The sequence below is a fragment of the Girardinichthys multiradiatus genome, chromosome 14 (genome assembly GCF_021462225.1).
Source record: "Girardinichthys multiradiatus isolate DD_20200921_A chromosome 14, DD_fGirMul_XY1, whole genome shotgun sequence".
NCBI classification, from domain to species: domain Eukaryota; kingdom Metazoa; phylum Chordata; class Actinopteri; order Cyprinodontiformes; family Goodeidae; genus Girardinichthys; species Girardinichthys multiradiatus.
In genome coordinates, this window is record NC_061807.1 from 8,075,964 (window position 1) to 8,092,049 (window position 16,086).

Here is a 16,086-nt window from a genome sequence, read left to right on the forward strand (position 1 = left end):
TAGAAGTTGGTATCCAACCTTCAGGACCTGCTACAGACTTCAGAGCAGGCAGAGAAGACAGTACAGGTGTATAAAACATATGATGCAGCTGGAGAACATCCAGTGTTCCAGCTGGTTCTGATCGGTCCATCACCAGACCGATGAACACACTTTGTTTTCATCAAAACTTATTCCAGGAGGACAAAAGCTGCATTTAGGATAAAAATATCTGTCCAATTTGTTTCCATCTAGAGACACACATGACAGAGAGGTCATCAGAAGGTGATGCAGAACCTTGTTTCAGTAGGAAATGAAACATGAATAAAGATATGATCCCAGTTTAGTGAATAATATCAGATTAAAACAGAATGAAGACGTTGAACTGGACAAACAAACGGGTCAGATCAGGTTCGGTTTTTATTGCTGCAGCTTGAGAAGAGCATCACATCAACATGTTTGTGCCAATAAAGTCCAGTTATGGTCACATATGCAGAACTTTGGCTTCTAACAAAGACAGACAGAACCCAAAAAGAGAACCAGGTCCCGGTAGAACACTGTCTGCAGAAAAAGACGGGCCTGCATGTGCTGAAAAAGTCAAAGCAGCAGTTAGGTCTGAGCTGTGCAGGAAACCTCTCATCTTAACATTTAGGTCTCTGGGAGATCCTAACAAACATGGAGAACCTGTGATTGTGGGTGGAGACCGGCTTAGACCCACAGCAGTGAGATAGAAACCATGAGCTGTTGTGGGCCTAGTGGACAGAGTTTCTGAAGCCACTGACCCAGAAACGGTTCCTCTAAATACCTGCAGGTACCATCTGCACCAGAACCCACCTCATTGAGGTTCCCCAGCAATGAAACACCAAACTGATCCTCTTGTCTGAACATGGTTGGTTTTACCCTGAGTTTCTACTAAGGTTTAATTAACTTTAACAATGAGAAACACCCAATAATAAACCCAAGGTGCTCAGTTAGGACGGTCTTACAGATCGTTCTGTGAAACAAATGATTCTCAAACATCTAGAAGAAAAGCTGAAGTAGTTTGGTTCGTCGTCTTTAGCAGAAGCTTTTCTAACATCTCAGCTGAGGAGAAACTTGAACATCTAAAGCATTTAAACAAACAGATGAAAATGTCCTGCAGCTACATGCAGCTTCTGAAAGACAGTCGGTGGATCAGTCAGAAGCTTCACACCTTGTTCTCAATGATCACGTGGTTTTCTTATTCAGTAGATCCATTTGGACTGATGGGCGAGGCTTCCATCTCTGTCTCATCTGTTGGGATTTACAGAAAATTACATAAACATCTTGTAGGTGAAGATAGAAGGTACATCAGAGCATAGATCAGGTTGTTGTGACACTTTTCTGTCTCTTTCAGATCAGTAAAACACCTGATGGTCAGTGATGGTAACCTGTTGGTTCTTGACTTACCTTTTAATGACTGAAGCTAAGTGAATATAAGCCAACTGGACCTTCTTTATGTGGTTCTAAGAGACATGTCTACTCTAATCCAGAAGGCTTGGTTAGTTCAGTTGTTCTTCATATCAGATTCACTGAAGCACCTGAAGGAGCTTCATAGTTCAAGGTTGTCCAATCAAATCAGTACCAACTAACAATGGACCAGACCTAACCTCCATACTCTGTACTAACCTTTGACATAACGTGTCAGGAGGCGCGGCCCAGTTAGTCCAATTCCCAGCGCACCAATGGGAGCTGTGGTCAGAATGGCTAACACCGCTAACGTTAGCACAACCAGACCGAACTGAATCGAGGTCTCGTCCCCCTCCTCCCTCGCCATGTCCAACGCCTTGGAGCCAATAGCAGCCTGGTGGGAGGACAGAGAGACATTTTTAAACTCCTGTTGATCAGGGAGGTCCTTGAGGTCAGCATCTGCCTCTAAACATCAGAACTTTACGATTTTGGAGCAGAGCGGTTGTGATGGACCACTGGTGGGGTCTACCTAAGTCCTTCCAATGTGAATAAGGAACATTTGATGCTTCTTTATGTGGTCATGATGGGACACTGTGAGAATCTGATGCTTCAGGAGGATTTCTAGGATTGAAGTTGTTTTAATCGTACTTTTTGTGTCGTTGTTCTTCAGGTTCTTTAAGGTGATGAAGATGAAGCACTCAAGGTTACTTCAGGGGATTAAATATTCTGCTCACTATGATTAAAATAAAAATAAATGAAAAGTTCTTTAAATATTGGTTGTGAAAGTGATGTGTGTTGTTAAATGTGTTAATTTATTACTAACACTTTCTCAAAGTCACACCTCCATCAGCTGGGTTTATTGCACTGTAATAAGACAATCATTGACTGGGCCTCAGTGGGTTTTATTATTTCAGGGTTCATTGGTTTCTTTGGTCATATGAGGATATCACAGCTAGACATGAATATCATGAGTGTTAAGAGTTTAAAACATCTTCTGGACCAGTGGTTCCCCACCATGGTCCTCAGGGCCCACTTCATGTTCTGGATGTGTCTCTGCTCCAGCACACCTGATTCAAGTGACTCCAGAACAACTGCTCCAGAGAATTCAGAGGTAATTAATGTACTCCATGAGGTCAGTATAAGTATTAACAGACCTGTACAGTAGCTTTAGGCAGCCAGGCCACTGCGATGAAGACTTTCTCCTTCAGTGTGAAACCTCCAAAATGAACCAGCAGGAAGGTGACGAGAAGACGGATCACCAGACCAATGAGAATGCAGGCCATGCCCAGACCTGACCAGAAACACGAACCATCAGGAGGACTTTAGAGTGTAGGAGCCTCCTCAGAGGCAAGGACATGGAACATTACAGACATTCATAGAAGTGATGCTGGGCAGATTAGAAGCAATAAGTTCATAATCCTGACCGATGTCCTTACTGGGAGGTTCTTACCCACAGTGCTGGGGCTGAGGGATGTTATGGTGATCTCAGCTCCAATCAGACCAAACAGGAGAGGCTGGAACACATCCCAACACCGACCGACCATTCCCGCCACTGGAGCCTGGAGATACCGTTAGCTTCATCTATCAGCGTCTATCAGTCCTACAAGCAGCTGAAGAACATTTTAATCGTCTGTGACTGAATGTGACTGCAGTCAGGAGCTACAGGTGCTGGTTAGAGTGTGCAGGTTTGATCACTAATTGTCAAGACTTTTGCTGGACATGAAGAGGAGGCACATTCTTGGGTTTTTTCAGGATCTGTGCTTTGTGTGTCTGTTGGTGCTTTTACTGTGCTCAGCCTCTAGATGGAGGAGAGGTGAAAGGTGTTCGCTATTCCCCTGATTATTCTGCAGAGGACTATTTAAGGAGGAGGCTGCCAGCAACTCACTGCCAGAGTGTTGCCCTTAGTGGTACTCCTCAGCCACGTTACCTTTGCCTTTGACCTTGCCTTGTACACCAAGTAACTTTGTCTTTGTATCCTGCAAGTTTCCTGAACCTGATTGTGCCTTGCATTGAATCCTGCCTGGATAAACCGTCTTCTGGAAGGAAGCATTCCAGTTCCATGAACAAAGACTCAAGTCTCTCATAACTTCGTCTGATCACGCCAGCTGTCATCCTCCTGATTCCTGTGTACCTCGGACCTCCATCTGCGAACCCTGTCCACCCTCCTCCTTCCATTGCACCTCGTGGATTACAAACTCTACTGGCTTACCATATCCACCAACTTCAGTCTCACCGGCAAACAACCACTTGGTTTCTCCACTCCCCTCTCTGGTGGATCCCTCCACCGTTCTTTGTAAAAGACAGATTTATTATTTTCATGAGTTCAGCCCCAGAGTTATTCCTGCTTACCTTCTTGTTTATTTCTGCAGTTTGCATCCTGGTTCCAGTTCCCTGCATTATTCACCCAGTTGTAAATAAACACTTTACCAAACAATACCGTCTCCTGAATTGCTTTCTGCATGTGGGTCAAATGCTTTAAACTCAATACGACAGATTTCCATTTTTATTCCTACCATTTCCATGGTCTCCTCCAGCAGAGCATGAGCAGATAAACTACCTTAACTCCAGGAATGTAGAGACTCCAGTGGTGGGTAGATGGTTCCAAGCAGGTAGCACCAGGATATAATACTTTAGATGTGAGATAGCAGAAGAAAAATAAACCTGGATGTGAATTACCTTCTCAGTCTTCCACCCCAGAGCAGCCAGGAAGGAAAGTACCAACGTACAGAGACCACCAGCACCAGCAAAACCAATAACATTACTGAAGAAGATCGAAAATATGGACAGACCCAACAACATGAGAGTCCTCCTTAGCACCAGGTCCTCCTGCAGAAAGACAACAGACCTTCAGAGACTACTTCATTTATTATTATTCTAAAAGATTATTCATGATGTCGGACCTGGTCATTGCTCGGGAAGAAGCACAAGAACAGGCCCAGGATAAGTCCAGCTATGATCCCACCAACCACCTCCAGTAGACCTTTGAGGATGTTCATCCAGGTAGAACCTGGAAGAACATACACAACATGTGTAAAGAAACACGGTAGAACTGAGCAGAATATTAAAGGAGGCATGCCTGACCCGTGGAAAAGGCGATTCCCAAGCAGGTGGAGAATCCTGTTATGGCCAGAATACCATCAAAACTCCCAGCAGCTATCAGCAGCGTTGGGATTCCCTGAAAGGATCACAAGCCTTAAATCTCTGCTCCTCATTGGTTCACTAAAGACCTAAAATGCTACCTTCAGCTTTTACTGGTTTATTTCAACTCATCAGTCAACAGAAACAGTTCTAGCAATCTATGCGGAAGGTCCAACAACCTTCATGTGGTTTCAGTGGTTTATGGTGGCAACATTTAGCTGTTCCTGAGAATCAAGGAGGAACTTGGAGCTGGATCCAATATACAGACAGACAGGCAGAAGCAGCACAGTGAGTTAAAAAGTTTAATAATAAAAGGCGAACGCTTAAGCTGGTCATCAAGCAAATCGGGCCGGCATCGACATGGGAAGACCCGGCGGAGAGCAATGACAACTGAAGCAGAACAAAGGTGTGTCAGGGAGACTGACGCAGGTGGACTGAATAAAGCTGGTTAGTGTGTGAGGAGCAGTAGCATGAAACCAGGAAATGACATGAAACAGAAATAACTGAATGTACAAAGAACCTTAACCTGATGAAAATGCAGAAAACGCCTGATAGAAATTAATGACAGCATGAAAAGCAGAGCTCAGACATAAGAGAATCAGGACACTGAGTCTGTTTTGAAGATCTGTCTTTAGGTTTCAGAGGTTAGTCACATGATTGTTTGATTAATTCAGCTCCTGCAGGTAGACTGCTCAACGTGTCAAAGAGCAGGAACTTTCTGAGGTTGTTGTGGGCATCTTACTGGGTTAGGTAGAAGGCAGCTTCTCAAAGAGCTTTGAAAGCTCTTAGAAGTTCAGCTGTGTTGTGAGAAAGATGCTAGACCAGGAGATTCTGGTCCAGAAAGTTTCTGTTCTTTATGACAATAACTGTATGGACTAGATAGTCCTATCTGCTGCTTGATACTTTGTCACATTCTAGAAGAATATGTCTACGAAGTTTAAAATGATGTGATATCTTCTATAAACTAGGTTGTTTTCAGGTCCCCTGACTGGTCATGTGACATGAAGACACACCTTGTCAGTTTGTCTGGGTCATTTTTGCCACAGAGAACCTTGATGCCCCAGCAGGAGATCTTAGATCATGAAGCTTAGTTAGAGGGGTTTTCGGTATGGGTTGGTTCTGGTACTGTTTACATACATACTGCAGAATCATGATGTTACCTTCTCCACTCCATATCCTTCCTTCTGTAGGAGCAGCATTGAAGGAACAACAACAGCTGGAGATACTGCTGCCAGAACAAAGCTACACAAAAACACACAGTTCAGTTCTACAGGTTTTACACAACGCTTCAGGTTTATGAATGTGTGCCTGTTTTACCCCAGAATGAAGCCCCAGACCCATGGCAGGCTGAGCAGGAAGTGAGAAACCACAGCAACGATGCAGGCCTCCACCATGCAGGGGCCGACCGCAACACGGACACACACCGCTTTAAGACGGCGCAGCGCCTGCAGGGACACAAAACTGAAATATGAGAAGCTGAACCAGGATGTATGGAGACGGTGCAGTGAGGTTCTTTAATGTTTGTACCGAGGGGTCGAGGCACAGTCCGGCTCTGGTCAGGATGATGGACAGGGCGATGCTCCTAAGAGCTGCTGACCAATGAGTGTCGATGAAGACGGCGTCGGTAACATAGGGAACGTTACGCAACAGGAGGCCTGCCAGCAGCATTCCTGCAAACACATATGGACACTCCGGTTGGTGCCGCTGCCCCTTTGGGCCCAAAGGGATCAGATGATGGCAGATTAGGACTAGAATCAGTCTGAATGATGGGTTTTACCAAGCAGTGGAGGGAAGGGGGGCAAGGTCGGCAGTTGGATCATTCCCAGCAGTTTCCCTCCCAGAACAGAGCACATAAAGAGGATGACGATCCCAAACAGATTCCCTCCAGGTAAACATTCCCGTCCAGTTATGGACCAGACCGTTCCAAACAGCAGAGCCAACAAACACACTGCAGGCAAAGAAAAATCATGTTCATGTTTACAGTCATTCCCAACATTAGCCATATTTTTATAAGGGCAACATCACTGCAATACAGATTTCATCAGGGTCTGATCTTCTAAGGAAAATGTTAGTGCCTTGCTCAAATTCCTTGGTTTATGACCTGAAACTCTGCAGGACCTGATAAAAGTATTTGAACCCGTTTTGTGTTGTTCTGTTATGGACTGGATTTATGGGAAGAGTCAGGACCGATGGTTCTGTTCAGTCTTTGAGAGATGCTCCTCAGCTATGGAAGCAAATCGTTACCATATTTCAAATGAAAAAGCATTTTCAGAAATGCATTTTCATTTTAAGAATGTGGCTGCATTGTTTGACTCATAAATGAAATTAGTAATCAATAATCCTATTTGCATTTTAATTTTCTTCTGCAAGACTGCTCATTCTTCCACTTAATTAAAATGAAAAACAAAAATACTTTTGAGATTTATTTTTCAAAATATGCCCCAGCAAATAGATACCAAAATTCAATTTGAAATGTAAAATTTGAAAATGACAAATTATTTTCAGAAATGCTTTTTCATTTTAAGAATGTGGCTGCATTATTTGACCCATAAATGAAATTAATAACTAAATGAAATTAAGACTGTGCACGTCTGCATTGCATTACATTGCCAGACCGGCCGTAAAAGCTTGCCAATGCGGTTGCCGCTGTTTTTGTGGAAGCTGATGCTGATTATCGGCAAACGGGTTGTCATTATTGTTAATAGTGTCTGTGGAGCTGCCACCGGAAGTGATGCCAATGCTGATTATCGGCAAACGGGATGTCATTATTGTTATAGCCTGTTACCTTTACATAATGATTTCCTTATTGATTATTATTTAATAAACAGCTTTAGAACCATAACATAAGGTGATTGTATTTACTTGACATGGAAAATAAATAGCACTATGTGTATGTGTGACATGATGAAAGGATGATGAAGATTTATTGCACAAACAGCCGGTTTATTATAGAGCATGAGCGGCTATTCTGAATTGTCACTCACAGAAAATTATAAATAAATGCTTAAAAACACGCTGGATGTCTCAAGCCATAAGGCTGCCACGAGGATGCCACAGCCTGCCACCGGAACTACCAGTTCTGCCTGCCACTGCCACAAATTGAGCTCGGCCCTGCTGCAATTCAACCAGTTACTCGGCACGTTTGCAATGTAATGCAATGCAGACGTGCCCTCTAGAAGCACTAAAACAACCAGCCCCAAGGCATGTTTTGTCCGAGGTTTATGAAATTTGGTACACCTATGTAACTTCTCAGGACCTACAAAAGAGTCTCTTGGACCCAGTGTCCAAACCCCACAGGAAGTCGGCCATTTTGGATCAAGGCTGACATTTTCTCTCGTTTACACTCGTCGAATCTGAACGAACTCCTCCTACAGCTTTTGACTTACAGACTTCGAAATCAATGAGTATAGTCTTAAGGCACTAGGGCTCAAAAGTTATCAAAAGCTTTTTGATACATGAAAGTGTGTGGGCGTGGCAACGCCTCAAAATATGACTTCTCGCCATAAAAGATGAAATTGATATAGCTCCTACAAGGAAAGTCACAGACATGAAACCCCAAAACGCACACGATTGTACCCAAAATTGTCACCCGCGTGAAATTCTTGTTCCTTAATGTCGTTGTCAGTGGGCGTGGCCAAACGGCTCTACAGCGTCTCCTAAAGTGAGATAGGCCAAACCGTAAGTCGTAGAGATCTGAAATTTGGCACACAGGTAGAGCTCCTCAAACCAAGAAAAAAGGTCTCCTGGGGGTATGCCCTAAAATTTACAGGAAGTCGGCCATTTTGGGTCAAACGCCAATTTTTAGCCGTTTTTCAATTTTACTCACCTCGAACTTTAACAAACTCCTCCTAGGGATTTTGAGCTATCGGCTTCATATCTGGTCAATATGCAGTTAAGGGATGGGGGATTCAAAGTTGTCAAAATCATGAGTTTTTGGCCATGTTTAGGGGGTGTGACCGGGGCACGAATATGCCGTTCGCGCCCAAAGTGAAAAAATGCAATAACTTTCTCAAAGAAACGCCAAATCACATATCCACATATTTCTTTTCAATGAAATACATGTCATATTAGGCTGGAATATGATGTTAGGTTGGCATGATGGACGACCTTCAGGTTCCCGACAATCCTATGGGGTCATATGCTGACATCATCAAAGCCAGGCCCCCTGAGAACAGGAAGTCATTATTTTTACTGGGAAAGGTCGCTATCCGGCTGTCTACACTCAATCAACTTGAGACTGTGTCAGGTGACTGATAACCAGTGGGTCTAACTTGGTTTGAAGCACAGTGTCTTTTAATAAAAGGGCGTGGCCATGGTGGCGCAGCGAATTTGGACGTCACGTCATGGCCATACGTTTGGCTTTAATTTCCACATACATCATCTGATCTGCACCAAATTTAATGTGATTGATGCTTGTCCAGTCCTCAACAGAGATCTAATGACATATTTGGTGGGCGTGGCCTAATTCGTCCACAGCGCCCCCTAGAAAATTATAAGAAATCAGCCCCAAGCCATGCCTTGACGGAGGAATCTGAAATTTGGTACACATATGTAACTTGTCAAGACCTACAAAAAAGTCTCTGGGAGCATTGGTCCAAACCCCACAGGAAGTCAGTCATTTTGGATTGAAGTTGCCATTTTGACCCCAGATTTGCCCTTTCTAGCCCGCATATCTGAGCGAACTCCTTCTACAGCTTTTGACTTAGAGCCATCAGTCGTGTGGGAAATGTACGTATTTTAAGGGTTTCGCAAAAGTCTTGGAACTTCATCTTTATTTTAAGGCCGGTCTGCTCTCCAACACTCCATGGTGCCAGCAGCACATGCAATTTCCTCATTTAAACAAGGAGGTCTGCACCAGTTTTACACCTGTTATCCATTGTGCACGCAATCGTTGTAGATTACACGAGGTCTTACAGTGTTGTTGGGACCCCCGCCATGGGTTACAGCATAGATGAACATGGACTCTGAACTGTACATAATCAAAGGCCAGCGTGAACTTTTCTGGACCTTTCAAAATAAATCACGAACCCACTTCCAGCTCAGCGCAGGAAGAGGAGGAGTCAGAGCTAAACAATAACGCCATGTTCCAACGTGGCAGCCTCAATCCGGCTGCCGCTGCAGCTAAGGGAGGGACACAGCGTGGCCAGAAGGTGCTCCTCAACTTGGATCCAAAGTGACTGATCACATCGATCATTCAACAAAGTTAAGTAATGATATGCTGTTCAAAATAATAGGCATTCATTCATAAAGGGAGTAATAAGACAAGCGTAGCTTGACTTTCCTTTGAGGCCGGTAGACGCTACAGAAGCTCCCAAGAGACGTTTCGAACTGAAGTGGTTTTTCCTGGCCTGACAGAGGAAAACAGGACCACCGCCCAGGTGGCGGGAGCTTCCCAGGCATGGCCACTGATGTGGCCGAACGTACCTTTATCGTACAGTTCGACTGGGCCTGCTAACCAGCCTTCAAACCCCCCAACCCCCCAGCTACAGAGAGTAACTGCAACGCTAGTCCCTTTGTTCAGTCCACACATGGATGATAGCTTTGCTTCCCTCAACTTTGCCTCAGCACGGTTCACGTAAGCGGTGGTGTTTGGGCAGAGATTAGTTTAGAGTTAAATAATCTAAATAATGTTAGTTTAATGAAATTGGTTTTTGTTTGTGTTGAGAAAACTCAGCTAACAGACTAGCTGCTCATCTGTTTATGTGTTCTGCGTTGTGTTTTAAAATTAAGACAAACTATATTTAAAGGATATTTTTTAACAATAATCGGCCATAACGCACCCTCAACGCTTCTGCATTTTCATTCTTTCATTAATGGAATTTTAAAGGTATATGTTTGACTTTAAGGAAGCTATAGGCTTCCCTTTTGTTAGGTCCAACCGCTAACAGCTAAGGTAACAGGTGACTCGCCTCCATCTTATCCTTAGGCTTCTTTGTCAGCAGGTGAGGACCAGTCAAGAATCCTTTATCCAGAAAATTTGTTGGTTCTTATTCAAAATAATACTTCCTTAAATATTATTGCACTAAATAAAGGCAGCTAATTAAACACCACTGAGAATTAATCACTCAGTGGGTTGGTTTTATTCAGCAAATAATTTTTTTAAATCTAATTTTATCAAGACTTTATACAGACTTGGCAGGCCCAAGCGCATAGTGAGGGTCTGCTGGGAACGTCTGGCAGAGCCCTCGGCCAGGGATGTATTCAACTCCCACCTCCGGGACAGCTTTGACCAGATTCCGAGGGATGTTGGAGACATAGAGTCCGAATGGACCATGTTCTCCACATGTATTGTCGATGCTGCTGCCCGTAGCTGCGGCTGTAAGGTCTGCGGTTCCTGTTGCGGCGGCAATCCCCGAACCCGGTGGTGGACACCAGCAGTAAGGGACGCTGTCAAGCTGAAGAAGGAGTCCTATCGGCTGTGGTTGGCTTGTGGGACTCCTAAGGCGGCTGACCTCAAGTCTTTGGATGTTGTGGAGCTGTCATGGTTGACACGCCTCTTCAACATTGCGTGGCGGACGGGGACAGAGCCTTTGGATTGGCAGACTGGGGTGGTGGTCCCCCTTCATAAGAAGGGTGACAGGAGGGTGTGCTCCAACTACAGGGGGATCACACTCCTCAGCCTCCCTGGTAAGGCCTACGCCAGGGTATTGGAGAGGAGAGTCCGTCCGATAGTCAAACCCCGGCTTCAGGAGGAGCGGTGTGGTTTTCGTCCCGGCCGTGGGACACTGGACCAGCTCTATACCCTCTACAGGGTACTCGAGGGTTCATGGGAGTTTGCCCAACCGGTCCACATGTGTTTTGTGGACCTGGAGAAAGCATTCGACTGTGTCCCTCGTGATGCCCTGTGGGGGGTGCTCCAGGAGTATGGAATCGGTGGCTCTTTACTAGTGGCCATCCGGTCTCTGTACAAGCGGAGCAGGAGTTTGGTTCACATTGCCGGCACCAAGTCGGACCTGTTCCCGGTGCATGTTGGACTCCGGCAGGGTTGCCCTTTGTCACCGGTCCTGTTCATAACTTTTATGGACAGGATTTCTAGGCGCAGCCAAGGGCCAAAAGGGGTCTGGTTTGGGAACCAGAGGATTTCGTCTCTTCTTTTTGCAGATGACGTGGTCCTGCTGGCCCCATCTAGTCAAGACCTACAGCATGCACTGGGGCGGTTCGCAGCCGAGTGTGAAGCGGCTGGGATGAAGATCAGCTCCTCCAAGACCGAGGCCATGGTTCTCGACCGGAAAAGGGTGGCTTGTCCTCTTCAGGTTGGAGGGGAGTTCCTGCCTCAAGTGGAGGAGTTTAAGTATCTCGGGGTCTTGTTCACGAGTGAGGGAAGAATGAAGCAGGAGATCGACAGACGGATCGGTGCGGCTGCCACAGTAATGGGGGCGCTGTGCCGGTCCGTTGTGGTGAAGAGAGAGCTGAGCCGAAAAGCGAAGCTCTCGATTTACCGGTCGGTCTACGTTCCTACCCACACCTATGGCCATGAACTTTGGGTCATGACCGAAAGAACGAGTTCCCGGATACAAGCGGCTGACATGAGCTTCCTCCGTAGGGTGGCCGGGCACTCCCTTAGAGATAGGGTGAGGAGCTCGACAATCCGGGAGGGGCTCGGACTAGAGCCGCTGCTCCTCCACATCGAGAGGAGCCAGTTGAGGTGGCTCGGGCATCTATACCGGATGCCTCCTGGACGCCTTCCTCGGGAGGTTTTCCAGGCACGTCCCACCGGGAGGAGTTCCAGGGGACGGCCCAGGACACGCTGGAGGGACTATGTCTCTCGGCTGGCCTGGGAACGCCTTGGGCTCCCCCCGGAAGAGCTGGAAGAGGTGTCTGGAGAGAGGGACGTCTGGGTGTCTCTGCTGAGTCTGCTGCCCCCGCGACCCAGTCCCGGATAAAGCGGAAGACGACGAGTACGAGCACGGGTAATTTTATCAAAATAATGTTTTATCTGATCTTTCATTGTGAATAGTTGTTTGAATGTATACCAATTGTTGTTCTAAGTTAGTTCTAAGGTTCATCTAACCTCATTTCCAGGTTCTTTAAGATAATCCTTGGTTCTCAAACATAAATAACATTGAAAGGTAATGTTCATTTCATTGGTCATGGCTATTAACCATTTTTATTGATTCCCTTGCTTCATTTGTGCATAGTTCTTCAATTTCTTTATTCAGTCATTCTGCTTGGTAGTTTAGTTAGGTTGTTCTAGGATACTAAAGAGCTTGTTGGTTGAAATATGTTTGACTTTGACTTCGTTGAATTATTTTTATTAATAAATTCTTGTGTTTTAAGTAATTGTGTGAATTTATTCCATGTATGTGCAGAGTTTTGCTGTTCAGTAATGCCAGAGCTCGATTCTACCCTTTCTCTATTGTCCTAATGCCACCTCCTTATTGGCTCCTTATTTACTGAACACTGAACAGACCCAATTATTATTTAATAAAAATATTAAAATATTAATACTAATATTAAATAATATAATCATAATAATAATCACAACAGTGTGGCTATAGCAGTGGGGGTTGTACAGTGGATCCTACAGTGGGTCTTACAAACCCGTTTTCCACCAACTCGGTTTGGAGCCCGTTCCAGTTCCAGAACGTGATTTCGAACCAGTGACGCGTGTTTCCACCAATAAAAAACATGAACTCTGGTTCACCTCAGGCAGCACAGAATACTTGTTATCTGCATGAACTGTAACACCACCTGTGGGCGTTCGAAGCTAAAGACAATAGAGGCAACAAGCCCCGCCGCGAAGAGTGGTGGTCTTACAGTGAAGGTCTAACAGTGGTGGTGAATGTCTGTGCAACAGTGGGTGGCTGTCACCTTTTGTAAGGAGCAGGTTGATAAGTCCCTTTGGTCGTGAACATCGATCCTTCAGAGTAATACATGTTGCACAGCAGAACGAAGACAAGTCTGACATCTTCATCTGAAGACAAACCAGGACAGAGACAATACAGAACAACTGTAAAGTTGGACATTATCTTTTCTTCACCCAAATACTAAGATGCCTCTTAGGAAATCTTTAGGAATAAAAATGATACACATATAATAATCAATATTAATGGATGTCTTCAAAGTATTTAGTAACAGTCCCTGTTAGACTGTGAAACCAGAACATCTGCGAACAGGAGCATTTTGTGAGCAAATTAGAAGTTTGCATCCAGTGAACCAGAACCCAGAAGAACAAATCAGAGGGTGAGAGCAGGACCAGACAAAGGAGGGATGGGTTAGAGTAGGATCTAGGTCTTCCTGAGAGAGGAGACTTCACTGAGAAGAGACTTTGTGGGACTGAAGAAATATTACTGACTGATGAGAAGATCCAAAACAACCCAGGAGATTTCAAATATTATAAAGAAGAACCTTCGGTCCCCGGATCTCACCCTGATCACACATTTTATTTTACAGCCTAAACAGAGGGCTTAAAAACCTCTGAATATGAAAAGAGCTGCAGTGAAATAATCCCTTCAGAGAAATGATGTTCCTGCTGTGATCATAAGACCAGGAGAGACCGATGAGATATCAAAGATGTGGTTAATTAACATTAAATCAATGATTCAAATGTGATAATGATTCTTTATATGGAACAGAAATACATGAACCTTTTTTCTCTAACCTGATGAGAACTAATTCAGCTCAAAGATGAAGGTCTTTAACTTGATGCTTAAAGACTCTGTACATGTTGATGGATCCATCCTGCTGCTGGTTTGGATCATCTCCCTCCATGAGGTCAGATCTGATCTAATTTAATTTAGACCTAAATGATCACATGAGGTCAGATCTGATGGATCCATCTCTGAACGTGAAATTTAAATTCAGAATCAGATTTAGCTTTATTGCCAAGTTCGTACATACAACAAACAAGGAATTTGACTCCGGTACACTTTGCTCTGTGGGTTTTTATCTTTATGTCCTTAAATACAATATACAAGGTGGACTTCAGTATGAGTTTGTTTGGTGAGTCAGTCATTTTCTACCGCTTATTCCATAGTGGGTCACAGGGAAGCTGGTGCCTATCTCCAGCAGTCTATGGGCGAGAGGCAGGTACAACCCGGACAGGTCGCCAGTCCATCACAGGGCAACACACAAACAACCATGCACACACTCATTCATACACCTAAGGGCAATTTAGAGTTACCAATTAACCTAACAGGCATGTCTTTGGACTATGGGAAGAAGCCAGAGTACCCAGTGAGAACCCACACATGCACAGGGAGAACATGCAAACTCCATGCAGAAACAACCCCAGCTGGGAATTGAACCTAGGACCTTCTTACCTTCTTGTTGCAAGGCAACAGTGCTACCAACTGCACCACCGTGCAGCACCCAGGTTGTTTGGTAATGTATTAAATGTTTATCAGAGAAACAGCCTGGGGGAAGAAACTGTCTCTGTGGCGGCTGGTTTTAGTAAACAATTAACAGTAATTTAGACCTAAATGATCACACCTCATACATGACTGCAGAGTTCACCTGTACACATGTCTTTAAAACAAGTGTCCAAATGTCTGCTAAACATCTCAGAGGGTTTCAATCTCACCTTGTCCATGTCTTCTGCTTCGTCTGTCAGGAAGAACGCTGATCTCTCTCTCTTCCTGGTTATCCTGAACTTTGCTCTGTCCCTGGACCACACAGACAGCCAACCTTTCTGGGTAAATGATCTTCAGCTGACCCATAATGTGGGTGAGCACATGTTCTAAGCTGTTAGAGGTTGGAGATAACCGAAGAATCTTCTACATTGTAAAAAAAAAAGTCAGTAAAAAATACAGCAAAAGACCGTGAAATAGCAACAGTAAAAGACCATAAAGACAAAAATGTTCTTCTCCTGTATTAAATACATAAAATAACAGTTAATTGGGAAACTTGAAAATAATGTTTAATTTTACTGTAGAAAATTGTGAAAATTAGAATTATTTAAAGTGAAAACAAATAAATATGCATACATTTTATAAGAAAATACTATAATGATAGAAATATCTAAAAACCTTACATTTTACTGAATTATTTGGGTAAAACTGCAGCTTATGGAGTTGTGCACATTCAGATTTACGGTATAGACGTGTTGATTGTGAAGCAAACACAAGCCTTCATTTTTACAGCAGCAAAATGTAAAAAGAAGATATGGTCCACTGTAAAATTGTCAACAGCAAATGTTTTAAAAAGAGGAGATCTCAGCAGAAAAATACCAAAAAATTAAAATAACATTTTATAATAAACATTTAATTTCTACAAATGACAAAATAGTGAAACAAATAGATAGTATCCTTTTTGTTTTTAATAGTTCTCAATTTTCTGTTTCTTTATTTACAGAAAAAAGAAAAGTAGAGTATATTTCTGTTAATCAGACCACCTTTATGTGCCTTAAATCTCCAGTTGGTGTGATGGTTGTTGATTTAGAGCTGAACTGCTGGTTTACTGTTTAAACGCGCTTTATAAGTCTTTCACTGTGACATTTTGAATTGCAGAGCCTCAAATTGGAAGAAAAGAAAAATTTGTTTTCTGGTAGGACCTCCTCTCCTGAAAGATATTATCCAATTGACGACGTTACGGAGCGTTTTGACC

The 16,086-nt window shown here is 43.9% G+C and overlaps 1 protein-coding gene across 1 annotated transcript; it reads right to left on the reverse strand.

Annotated features, from left to right (window-relative positions):
- Positions 1-378: 378 nt before the first annotated feature.
- On the reverse strand, positions 379-15,184 carry LOC124880572 (sodium/hydrogen exchanger 9B2-like). The gene is made up of 13 exons (XM_047385821.1): positions 15,065-15,184; positions 13,354-13,456; positions 6,320-6,490; positions 6,070-6,212; positions 5,860-5,987; positions 5,703-5,784; positions 4,486-4,579; positions 4,305-4,411; positions 4,081-4,230; positions 2,855-2,963; positions 2,559-2,695; positions 1,624-1,798; positions 379-1,248 (listed from the first exon to the last, which is right to left on the reverse strand). The coding sequence occupies exons 1-13, from the start codon at positions 15,071-15,073 to the stop codon at positions 1,196-1,198; spliced, it is 1,461 nt and encodes a 486-aa protein (XP_047241777.1). The 5' UTR covers positions 15,074-15,184; the 3' UTR covers positions 379-1,195.
- Positions 15,185-16,086: the final 902 nt, after the last annotated feature.

Bases quoted from the DNA above. Each gene is read 5' to 3' on its own strand.
- LOC124880572 (XM_047385821.1), bottom strand. The intron at 6,213-6,319 runs GTAAAACCCATC...ATGTGTTTGCAG, and splicing joins CCCCTTCCCTCCACTGCTTG to GAATGCTGCTGGCAGGCCTC. The intron at 2,964-4,080 runs GTAATTCACATC...CGGTATCTCCAG, and splicing joins TGGGGTGGAAGACTGAGAAG to GCTCCAGTGGCGGGAATGGT.